This window comes from Cotesia glomerata, linkage group LG6 (genome assembly GCF_020080835.1).
Source record: "Cotesia glomerata isolate CgM1 linkage group LG6, MPM_Cglom_v2.3, whole genome shotgun sequence".
Classification (NCBI taxonomy): domain Eukaryota; kingdom Metazoa; phylum Arthropoda; class Insecta; order Hymenoptera; family Braconidae; genus Cotesia; species Cotesia glomerata.
This window is the reverse complement of record NC_058163.1, coordinates 18687014-18699752: the sequence shown is the minus strand read 5'-3', so window position 1 is coordinate 18699752 and position 12739 is coordinate 18687014. Positions and strand designations below refer to the sequence as shown.

Sequence of the window (12739 nt, the reverse complement as noted above, 5' to 3'; positions counted from 1 at the left end):
CATTGAAAAGAAGTTTTAAAAATAATCTAAAAATTAATATGAAAACTTAATAAAATTATAAACTAAAAATAAAAGTAAAAAAAAAAAAAAAAAAAAAAAAAAACAGCAGAATTTTTTTTAAATTTTTAATTTCGTTTATTGATAAAAAGCCCTAACGAATACAAGCTAATAAATTTTTTTTAGTATATATTGTCAATACAAAATTACTTTTTTATGGGCTATATATGTATTTATCCGTTTATAAGTCGTAAACGGAGAGAAGACCGTCTGGGTGGGTCCAAGCGGGGTGGAAGTAATCCTCAGTAGGATGAGGAAAAACACCGAATTTCCCCTCATGCATCCAACGAATTCCCAGATAGTCGAAGTCGTCCAGCTGAGGACAAGTCAAGTCCAGACCATCGTGAAACCATTTGCACCTGTTCCGCACCTTCTCGGCACGGCGACGCTGAATTGTGTCAATAGACACGTATCCACCCAATTTTAGTGGCTCGGTAGACTAGAACAGGCAAAATAAAATAATAAGAATAAATAAGTAAAGATAGTCGATAACGATCAATAAATTATACGCAAAGATACTTACAAAGCTGACGCGAATAATCGACACGTTGTATAGCCGAATAAGACGATCTATCACAACCCCCAATTGATGGACCGAAGGTAAACGGGTAAGATACCCGCCGCACAACTCGCGACCAAAATCAGATAAATCTCTGAGAATAGCCAACCAAGAGAACACATCAAAAAGACCCTAAAAATAAATATTTATTTTTCGTATTAGTAAAGTTTTTTTTTCTCAAATACAGATTTAATTTAAAAATCAAATAAATAAAGAATTACAATAAAATAAAATTAAATAATCAAGACTACTTACTTTGGATGGACAGGAGACGCAACGACGGATGCACATGTTGCTTGAAAATTTTTCTTACTTCCACAGACAAAGAAAAGTACACGAGACGACCCCGACAGAAGTACTTAATAAAGTAATGTAGTAATTAAGAAAACGAAAAGACGTAAGACTGAGAGAAAAACCCCACCACCGAAAATACACCCCCATTCGGGCAGAATGCGCAAATATCGTAAAAATGACACCAACAATAGAAACCAAAGCATAAAATATGCGCAGAAACTACCCCACTCTCACATACAAATCTTAGAAGCTCCCCTCCTCAAATAAAATTTTTATGACAAAAAGAATAGACAAATAATAAATAATTTTTTTATATATTGTAACGGAGTGTTACAGTCCCTGTATTACCCATGTGTGGTTCCTGACCTGCGCCAGTTAGTTTATCGACGGATCACAGGGCGCTCTGCTCCGAAGTACTCGCGCCTCTAGCTATAAGTAATAAATAAGTCCCCGAGGGGGAAGCGCTGGCGCTGAGAGAGAGAGTGGGGAAAACAGAGTGAAGAAAGAACTACAACGACAAGACCACGAAGATTCATTGTGACCGAACAGTCTCACTGGACGCATCGCAAATTTTTGTAAGAACGCAGAGCACAGGTAATTATTTTATTTCGCTCACCCTTAAGTGGAACGAAGCGATAAAAACTCAATTAATTTATTGCTTGCTAGGCCGCCTGCCAGCTTGCGTAAATTAATTCTAAATTGTAATAATTTCTAATGCTGATTTGCGGTTACAGGCTTGAGAAAATACCCAGAGCACGAGTGACGGTGACCAGAGTTTTGCCGCCAAGCAGATCGATCCGAGGAGGTATTTGCCGAGGATTTATCCGAGGAGAAAGTTACACCACCCTGGACAAAAGGAGTCGCAGCTCTTCGAGGGAGTGCACGAGTATTTAGAATATAAAAACGAAAAAAAAAAAAAAACTCCAGGTACAAATATCATGTCTGGTTTTAATTCTCGGGTCTGCGGCGTCAGTCAGGCAACACGTCGGCTGAAGGTCACCGCCATTTCGCGTTCGGTCACAATCGCTAGTCAATAAATTAATTAATTAAATTTAATATTAAAATTGGAGAAAATCATAAAACAATTAATTAATAATACCAGGACAGGTTTCGGGTTATTGATTAATTTGTTAGGGAAATAATTTGTCTTGGTCATTACTAATTTTACACGTAGGCCTGTCGGGGTTAATAATACTAGGCATTTAGTTCGGGTTATTAATTCCAGATCTTTACGCCATGTGTAAAATTTATTAATTGAAAATCTTTGAATAATAATTTGGCTTAAGCCAATAGCAATGAAACTGAGTAAACCGCTAAATTAAAATTTTTTAAGACTACAATTTATTCCGATCTAAAATTATTTGTAATAAATTATTTGGCGCATTATTTAATATTTGTCTTAATTTAAATAAATCTAGAGTCAGGAAATAATCATTAAAATCAATAGAATTTGTTAATCTAAATTATTTAGTATAAAAGGTAGAAAATAAAAATTGTAAAAATTCGTCAAAAAAAAAAAATTACACTAAAAACTTGCGACAGAGACGCAAGACCGAGCGAGAGCGTCAGCCATTTTGTCCCGCGCGAGAACGCTGAGTAGAGGACATTCAAGGTCGAAACAAAATTGTCTCCGTTCGTTTGAAATAAAATAAACTCAAGTAAAATGAAATATTAAGTTTTAAGCAACACATAATAAAATACAATAGAATAATCTTTTGCCAAATTTCACTTTTGCGTTGGAAAATAAATTTAGTAAAATTTACTGCTGATTACTGGATTAAATAAAATAGCTCGGAATAAAATAATTTGGATTAAATTAAATAACATAAAAGATTTAAGTTTACTCGATTATAGGAATTTATTTAATTTTGTTAAAATAAAGATTAAAATTTATTTAGTAATTTCTCGGACATAATGAATAGATTTAATCCTCGATGAATTGGAATTTTAATTTGGATAATTATTGTTGTAGAAGTTGAAGATACGGCAGTAATTTAGATAATAGGAATTTGTAATTTATAATTCGGAAAATGATGAATAAGAATTTTAGAAATATTAATTAGGAAAATAATATTCTGGAAATTAGTTATAAATTGGAATTCAAGCGTTATTATTATTATTATTATTATTATTGGAATTGGAATAGAGTGTGTTTGTGTGTGAGAAAAGGGGCTATCCTGCTTCGGGGTAGTTCTCTTAGAGTAGCGTGAAGTTTGGGGGACAGCGTGCGCTGTGTGGACAACGTGTGCAGTCACGTCCGGGTCCAGCTCAGTGGCGTGAGAGTCCGTGAGACCGCGCGAACTAAGTTAGAGTAGCGTTAGAGGTCCAGGGGACGACGCGAAGTAGATAGAGTACCGTGAGAGTCCAGTAGGCATCGGGTACTGCAACCACGTGAGGGTCTAGCTGGACAGCGTGAAATATACCGTTTGAGAGTGAGAGTGAGTGTGATTGTTATCCATGAAATTTTATATGTTGTTATCTTGGCCATTATTTCAACTAAAAAAGGGAGTGGAAAATAAAGAATTTTGTTAAACGAATTACTGTGTCTAAATTTTAGTTTCCTTTCAACAATCTCTTACGACCCTGACATAATACTCCATGTTCTGGTCCAGTTTCTGGATACTGAGTCCAAAAATCCAGTGGCGCCCTTAAGAGTATTAAGGGGCGACCAAGGGAAACAAAACATTCCGTTTCAATATAAAAATATTAAATAAACAATGAAAGATCGAACATAAAGTTAATTAATAGCAAACAGCGATTAATTTAACAAATCATATAATGCATAAAAAGCGAAATTTTTTTATCTAAAAATACTAACAAATCATTTTTTTTTCTCCTCTATTATTTTTTTTTACATAAGCACACCGACGTGAATGAATTTTTTTAATTTTAACGATAAAAATTACAAAAAAAAAAATCGGAAACTGCAAACACGTGGTGACAAAATTTTTTTTCACTCAAAAATTATATTTTTTTTCTCTCTAAAAATCCATTTTCCCCTTCAAATATACAAATAAGAAATTTTTTTCTTCTTCCCTAAAATAAAACATACACAAAATACCAAAATCAATTTTGAAACAATTATTTTTCAATTTTTTTTCTCGTCTCTCTCTTTATCATCAAGAAATTTTTTTTTCTCTCCCTTCTGTTCACTCCTTAAAGATACAAAAAAGTAAAGAAAGATAAACGATAGATCAGAAATTATAAATTCAAGTTGTAAACAAAAATAACTATAAAACAATAATAAGCACAGGTAAAACAGAAAATATGACGAGAAACAAAATTTTTTTTTCAGAAAAATAAAGACTAACTTTTCTTACAGGAAACATAAAATAAAGACCGTAGTCAGTTAAATAAATAACAAACGTTAACCATAACATTAATAATAACCACGAATAAATAAAAGAGAATAGAATAGAATAGAATTAGGGGGGGAGGGAATATTGTAGCCGACATTGAGCCAAGCACTCAGTCCTATTGGACCATTGTACTCAGCCCTTCCAGGTTGGTTACGTTATATATCTTGGAGATTGGCCAGGCCTGTCTGCTTCAAGAAGTGAAGCAACTGTCCCACGCCAATCTCCTGTATATCAATAGACTCTCCATCGCAGAATCCTAGTATGTCCTTTCGGGCTGTTGCCAGTTTTCTGCAATGGAGGATTAGATGTAGAGGAGTTTCCTCCTCCGATAGGCATCTGGGGCACATCGAGTGATCTGAGATGCCTAGGCGTCTCAGATGCCTGCCGGTTAGCCAGTGTCCTGTGATATACCCGACAGTTAGCCTTAGCAGCTTCTTGTCGAGCCCTATCAAGGACAAGCCTAATGTCTTGGAGGGCCCTTTAAAAAGTGCCCTCGTATGCATCATGCCTTTTGCCTCTGCCCACACTTCCTGAAACTTGTCGTTAGTCCATAGGGAAGCGTGTTGCTTTATGAGACTAAAAGGCACCGCTATGCTGATTACTGGTTCAGGGTCTCTTTTACGAGCTCCCGCTTTCGCCAGCTCATTTGCTTTGTCATTTCCTGCGTTCCCGCTATGGCCCGGTACCCACAGTAGTTTGACTTTGTTATACTCTGCTAATTCATTTAGGGAGTCTATGCATTTTCGCACTAGTCTCGAGGACACTTCAGTTTGTTCTAGTGCCCTGAGCGCAGCGCAACTATCGCTGCAGATGTATACGTGCTTGTTCCTGTGGTTGAGCTTAGAAATGTGCTCTACACAGGCCCAGATCGCGTATACCTCTGTCTGGAAAACCGAAGCAGTGTCCCCTAGCCGCAGAGAGATTTCTGTTTTCGGTCCACTGCTATAAATTCCAGCTCCTGCCCCTTTGTCCGTTTTTGAGCCGTCCGTATACCAGACTAGCCCTATGGGGGACAGGATGCTCTTGTTTTCCTCGTCCCATTCCTGCCTACTTGGGATAAGGACCTTATATTGACGTCTGAAGTGGTAGCTTCGAGGGCTCATGTCTCCTCCTTGGGTTAGGAATCTGTCGAGTCCCCTGTCCCTTAGGATGGCTGCATGTCCCGTTCTAGCCCTTGTCCAGTGTCCGTTAAAGAGCAATCTCATTGCTGTTTTCATAGCAAGAGCTTCTGCAGTGATATGCGGGGGCTCCAGGTTCAGGAGCGCCCCCATTGCTAAGGTAGCTGTGGTTCTTAGAGCCCCAGTTATCCCTAGCAACGACAGTCGGTAGACTTTTAGGAATGCCTTGATGTTGATGTTCTTCTTAAGCGAAGGCCACCATACAACAGAGGCAAAGGTGAGCTGTGGAACCAAGATCGCCGTGTAAATCCACTTGATCAGTCTTGGTTTCAGGCCCCATGTTATGCCAAATATTCTTCTGCATGCCCAGAAAGTGGCAGTTGCTTTTTGGGTCTGCTTCTCGATATGGCTTCTCCATGTGAGCTTACTGTCTAGAGTTACGCCTAAATAGCGTACCTCCTTTGAGAATTTAAGCTCCATGCCAAAGATAGAGGGAGCCGTAATTTTCAGCTTCCTTCTTTTGGTGAAGAGTACCATCTCTGTTTTGTTGGGGTTAACCCTTAAAGATTTTCCTATGCACCATTTCTGTATGAGATCTAGAGCACGTTGTGTTCTCCATCTCATCTCCGTCGGGCTTGAGCCTTTAATCATCAGTGCGACGTCATCGGCGTAGCCTACAGCATATACTCCTAGGTTTTCTAGTGCCACTAGGAGCTCATTGATGACCAGGATCCACATGAGAGGGAGGTAACCCCACCTTGTGGGCAGCCCCTTCTCACACGGGCCCGGACTCTAGTGTCACTGAGTCCGGCAGTCACTATTCTTGTGCGAAGCATAAAATGAGCCCAACCGGTGATAGATTTCTCTACCCCGAAGAGCTCTGTAGCCTCGCATATTGATTCGAAGGGGGTATTGTCAAACGCCCCTTCTATATCTATAAACACTCCCAGGACCGATTCCTTCCCTCGAAAGGCCCTTTCAATGTAGGTAACCACATCATGTAGGGCCGTTTCGACGGATCTGCCTGCCTGGTATGCGTGCTGTGTATAATGCACCGGCGTGTCGTTTAGTGCATTATCTCTTATGTGCCTATCCACCAGTCTTTCCAATGTCTTGAGGAGAAACGATGTTAGGCTAATAGGTCTGAAGGACTTGGCCAGGTCATAGCTGCTTTTGCCATGTTTTGGTATAAAGACAACCCTGACCTCACGCCAAGCCTTCGGTATGTAGCTTAGGGCCAGGCAGGCCCTCAAACTCTAGTTAGGTGTTTGATGAGGATTTCTCTTCCCTCCTGCAGAAGAGCCGGGAAGATCCCATCCACCCCTGGGCTCTTGAACCTTTCAAAGTTTCCAATTGCCCACCTTATTCTATCAGGTGTTATCACTCTGACGGCTGTGCTCCAGTCTCCTCGTTTCGTGACTGCTTTTATTATCGCATTCTCTGAGGCTTCTTCCTGTTCCAGTTCCATGAGTTCCGAGCCAGGAAAATGAACCTCGCAGAGGTGCGCTAATGTTTCCTCGTTGTTTTCAGTCACTCTACCATCTTGTAGGGTGAGGACACCGAGTTTTGTTTTAGGTCCTGAAGTAAAAGATTCTGCGTAGGCGGGCCACCAGTGGTAAGTCCTCCAGCTCTCCGCAGAATCTCCTCCAGGCGTCTAGTTTTGAGACCTTGATATGTTTTTTATACAGTTTTTGGGCAGCTTTATAGTCTGCCCAGTCTTGGTCCGTTTTTGTCTTGATGGACTTATTCAGCAACTTTCTGGACAGGGTGCGAAGCTTATTCAGCTTTGCATTCCACCATGTCACCCGTTTGTTGCTTTTCCTAACTTTTAGTGGGCAGGCAATCTCATAGGACTGAACAATGGCTTGTTGCAAGTGTTCGGCCACTTGCTCAATCCTTGGCACGTTCCTCAGTCCTCTTACAGGTCTTCCCAATCTGTTTCTTAGCTCTTTTTTATATTTGAGCCAGTCCGCAGATTTGGGGTTCCTGTAAGTGTCCTGAGTTCCGTTGCTATTGTTGCCTCTCACTAAAAAGTTTATCTGTCTGTGGTCGGAAAGAGAATCCTCTTTGCTGACTTCCCAGCCTCTGATTTCCTGTGCTATCCTTCGAGAGCCCAGTGTTATATCGATCACTTCTTGCCTTCGAGAAGTGACAAAGGTAGGTTTGGATCCTTCATTCAGGATTTCCAAGCCTGTGGTTGAGAGGTACTCCAGCAATGCTGAGCCTCTTCTATTAATGTCTGAGCTGCCCCACACTATGTGATGTGCGTTTGCGTCACACCCCACAATGAGTGGCAGATCATTGACTTTGCAGTGCTCCACCAGTCTAATGACCTCCTCAGTGGGCACTGTCGTATCTTCATAGGGGAGATAGGCAGATCCTATTATGATATCCGCCTTAGTTTCTCCTATGGGAATTTTTATTGAGGCAACAGCCAGGTCTCTGGTGCAGAACTGGTGCAACTTGAGCGCTGTATGCTTCCTGTTTATGAAGATACAGGCCCTAGGCCCCTGCTCTGATTCACCATAGACCAGACTGCCACCTTTCAGTTCTATCCCTAATACTTGCCCTTTGTACGTCCAGGGTTCTTGTATCAGGGATACATCTGTGTGCCTCACTGCTAGGTCTCTGCTAAGTAAAGCAGATGCCGCTTTGCAGTGCTGTAAGTTAATTTGCGAAAACGTCGTCTGCCCTGCAGCTGTAGTTGCTGCATTGCTGACGGTCTTCGCGAATTTGCGGGAAGAAGGGAGGTGGGAATGTGGGGGAAGGTTGGAGTTAAGGTGTGTCAAGGGGGATGGGGACATTTTCATGCCCATCTTCATCTCTCTTGCCTTGGGTGTTTGGTTCCTTCAATGTGCCGGACCCTTTCTCCCATTTGGCTAGGGCCTGAGCAAGGGTAGATTGCTTACCCAGCTTAAGCCCTTTGGCCCCTTCTTTAGCTAGCGTCTCCGCTTTAGTGGGCCTTCCTCTGGAGCTGGAACGTCCCTCGGGGATCGTTCCATCTTCTTCGGAGGCACTCCTAATTAGGAGACGCGCAGGCTTCAGAAGGGACCCTATGCCCTGCATCGTCGTTAGGGAAGAAGGACCCGGTTTCGTCGCTTGTGCCTCTCCACGGGAGGCCTCTCGGCTCTCCAGCGGGGTGGCAGCGACCGAAGTCCCTCGTCCCTCTGGAGGGATCGAGCCGCCCTTGGCATCCGAAGCCTTGGCCGGCTCGACCTCTCCCGTCGACAGTCCTCCCTTGGGAGGCTCGGTTTTGGGTGTGGGCTCAGTAGCCCCGGCAGCACTCTCTTTCCCCCCTCCGGATTTGGATTGGGCCTCGTAAAAGCGAGCCCTACCCAATCCGAAGTGGGGTGAGTAATTGCACCCCGAGAGTGTCGCCAGTGACTTCTGGTCCACCCCCAGAACTAGGTGAACGGTCTTGCCGACCGTTCGTCTGTCCCAGATTCTCCACAATTCAGTGTTGAGTCCAGGGTTTTGGCGAGCGAGTCTTCTCATAATGACTCCGCTCTCTTCGTTGGTTCCCAGGACCGCCGTCAGCTTCCTGAGCCGAGGAAGAGCCTCCCTCTCCAACACTTGGAGAACGAGACCCTCCCTAGCCCTGAGAGCTGGGACTGTCCTTAGGACCCACTTTTTGGAGTCTTCGTCGGCGCAAGTCACCCACAGCACTCCCTGTTCCCACCGGCATCCCTCGAAGCACGGGACTGCTTGTCCTGTTGGGACAGCATCCAGCGCTCCAACGAGTGCCTGCGTTACCAGGTCGCTGGTCTCTTGGCTCAGTAGCACCTCAGGGTAGCCAGAAGGTGTTATTGCCACCTTCCTGCTCGCCCGTACGGCGTCACTGAAGCCGCTCGACCTGTGGGCTATTTTGCCCTTTTTGGCCAAACTCTTAGCCTCTGGTGGAGTGTTCCCCTCGGGTCTAGGCCTTTTATTGCTTTTTCCCTTGGGGTCCTCCTCCACTTTGGCCACGGAGATGGTGGGAGGAGTAGTCCCGCAGTTTTGCTCCAGAGCCTGGGTCCCTAGGGCCAGTTTGGCTCTTCGGGCCCGTCTCTTTGCAGCACCACTGCGGTTCCTCTTCCTTCCATCATCTTTGGAGGAGTCTTCATCATCTTTGGGGGAGTCACTGTGCCCGGCATTTGTCGAGCCCTGTGCCTCCTTCATGATATCTTTGGAGGAGTCACTGTGCCCGGCATTTGCTGAGCCCTGTGCCTCCTCCACGATGTCCATTTTCATGGAAGGACTGGGGTTCTCCGCAGAGTCCCCCAGTCCGTTGGGGTTTTTTATTGTGTTGTCCATTTTTGGTCCCACGAGTCTCCAGGAACTAAAGGTCACCGCTAACAGAGCCTGGCATGCCAGCGGAAGGCGCATAAATACAATGGGGTTGCGCCTGTTGCCCCAAGGGCATCGTTTGCGGCACTATAACCCTAGTACCATACAGCCATCGGCACGATGGCTCCCACCTTAGCTTAGGGGAGTTGGTCCGCGGCAGGGTCGAGGTCGCCCAAAGCCAGGTTTTACACTGGTTGTGCTTCCTTCGGCCTCTGCTGACCGGGATCTGATTAGAGATCCCTGTCCTTTGTTGTAAGGGGTCCAGGTTTCTCCAAACAAGCCCACAGCCCCCCTATCCGCCACCCGGGGACGCGCCCGGTCGGCACTCAACCATGATATCCGCACCCGTCTATAGGGTTAGGATATCCCGAGAAATAAAAGAGAACATATAAAATAGTTTATAACAATTTTTATAAAAATAAGCATAAAATTTTTTTTTCTAATTTAGCAATAGACGTTTAGACATACTAGCTTAAGTGATTATAAAGATAAAAGATAAGTACATTTATTTCCTTTCCAAAAATAAAAAGATTAGGACCTTTAAGAGGCCCGAAGATATTCAAAGTAAATTATACATTTAATCCCTAAAATAAAGATGCAATGATAAAATAAAAGCAACAAATAAAAAGAGTACTGCTATTAGAATTCCAGTAAAACATAAAATAAATTTTAAGCAGACAAATACTTAGTTAGAAAAATAAGTACATAGCGAACAATTCGATGTTACAAAAATAAACGTAAAATAATTACGAAGCTCGATAACTATTTTACCATTTAAAGAAAATTGAGAAAGATTTACAAAAAGAATCCCATGACAGGTAAAATAGTTATTCCGAAATCAGTGAAGCAACTCTTGACTCACAGGGACGCGAGTCTACTGGGAGAGAGCAAACTCCTGAAAAATTTTTTTTTCGGAAGTAAACCTTGACTCACAGGGACGCGAGTCTACTGAGAGAGAGCAAACTCTTGAAAAACTTTTTTTTCGGAAGTAAACCTTGACTCACAGGGACGCGAGTCTACTGAGAGAGAGCAAACTCCTGAAAAACTTTTTTTTCGGAAGTAAACCTTGACTCACAGGGACGCGAGTCTACTGGGAGAGGGCAAACACCTGAAAAATTTTTTTAGGACAATGCATAACGCGCGAAATAATTTTCAATTATTCATAGTAGAAATTAAATTCAACGCCCCCTAAGTAACAAGCGGGACGCTTGTCTAGAGGGAGGGTCGTGTTACGTCCCCACCTGCATTCGCAGATGTCTCTATAGCAAATACGCGCGCTAATTCAAAACTCTAATAATTTCATAAATATTCTTATTTTATAAATAATATTGTAAAATGATAAGTAAAGAATTCCAAATGTTAAATATTAAATACTAAAATATTAGAAATAGAAAACGATAAGAAAAGTGAAACTCATCCAACACCTGAGTAAACAGAATATTTTTAAGTTCACATTAACATTTTCTTTCGAAGAATGTTAATGGAAAAGCCAGAATGATTCATTGTAAGACAACTAGCGTTGAGTATGCCAGGTATATTCGAGAACATTCGAGGAATGTTCTAAATAAACAAACGATAAAGAACGCTTGCGTGTCCTGGACTCTGGAGTTGAGTCAGCGTGCGTCATCCAAGTGGGCCTCGGAAACGCCACGCGCATCAACTCAGGAGAACAGGACATTCGGGGCCCGATACGCAACCCTACTCCTCCTAGGGCGCGGCCCTTGGACGAGGACATATAAGCAGGGTGCACGGGTAGTTCGAGGCTCTTCTTAATCTTAAAGTTACGCACTTAAGACTCTTCATAACTTATACTTGTCGTGAGACTATAAATTCCGGTTACGAAATACCATTACGTACTTCACGGCAGTTGTCAAATCATATTAATTAAACGTGTATTTTAAATAGTTAAATAAAGTTATTTGTTAATTAAATTTACCGAAGTTAGTTATTTCGGAGTTAATTCGAGAACCTTCTACTTACGACTCTGGAGGTCATAACATCTTTATCTCCAGCTCTAGTTGTTCTACCGGCTACCTACAAACCTGTGAGGAAACCGGGACGTAACAGAAGTTCCGAAAACTTCTATACAGGAAAACCACGTTGTGGATGCCCCTAAAACAAGGAGGGGTAGACCACGTAGGCATCGGGTGAAATTCAAGGAAAGGAGACTCAGCCCACACGAGGTGACCCCTTTATTGGACCCCGATACAAATTCGAAACCTGACTCCGCAGTTGGAGAAGATACCTCCAGCGAGTCAGTTGACTCGATTAAAGATCTATTACAGCATAAAGACAATACGATACAATTTCCTAAAGACAATACAGTACAAGTTTTGAACAGTAACAGACAGCCTGACGACGAAGGCTTACGAATACAGAAGTTAAGCGACACCCGACTTAACAGTAGATTCACAGACACAAGACAAGTGTACTGGACACAAAAGACGAACACGAATAATTTCGATTTAGAAATCCACAAATGGAAAGCTAGATCGAAACTCAAGAAACCGACGGTAAAATTGAAAGGACTGTTCAAAAGGGTACTTGCTCCAGCTGCTATGGCAGCTTAAAACTCAGATAAATTCTTACAAAGTAACGAGACAAATCGTTAATGAAAAATTTAAGGTAATCTTCGAAAATACAGTAAGAATAATTTGAGAACAGAAAATTTTGAAATGATTTTGAGAAAACAGCTGAAATAATTTATAAACGTAAATTTAAATTTATTTTGAATAAACGAACAATTGAAAAGTAAAATTAGAGACACAAATTTTTTAAATTATTTTTGATAATAGAAATAATTTGTGAACAAAATTTTTGAGGAAAAGGTTAAAATAATTTGTAAACGAAAAAAAAAAAAAAAAAAAAAATTTTAGTTTGTGAACGAGAATTAAATCGATTTTAATAAGAATAGTAACGACAATTTGTAAACGAAAAATTTTGAAGAAATAGTTAAAATAATTTTTGAGTGAGTCTTGAGAATACAATAAAATTAATTTTTGGGCGAAAAAATTTAAATCAATTGT

The 12739-nt window shown here is 41.8% G+C and overlaps 2 protein-coding genes across 2 annotated transcripts; both read right to left on the bottom strand.

Moving 5' to 3' along the window:
- Positions 1–175: 175 nt before the first annotated feature.
- On the bottom strand, positions 176–907 carry LOC123268047. Its single transcript, XM_044732929.1, has 3 exons — positions 872–907; positions 581–748; positions 176–496 (listed from the first exon to the last, which is right to left on the bottom strand). The coding sequence occupies exons 1-3, from the start codon at positions 905–907 to the stop codon at positions 239–241; spliced, it is 462 nt and encodes a 153-aa protein (XP_044588864.1). The 3' UTR covers positions 176–238.
- A 3517-nt stretch (positions 908–4424) lies between these two features.
- On the bottom strand, positions 4425–6125 carry LOC123268046. The gene has a single exon (XM_044732928.1). It carries the CDS (start codon positions 6123–6125, stop codon positions 4425–4427), a length of 1701 nt encoding a protein of 566 aa, XP_044588863.1.
- Positions 6126–12739: the final 6614 nt, after the last annotated feature.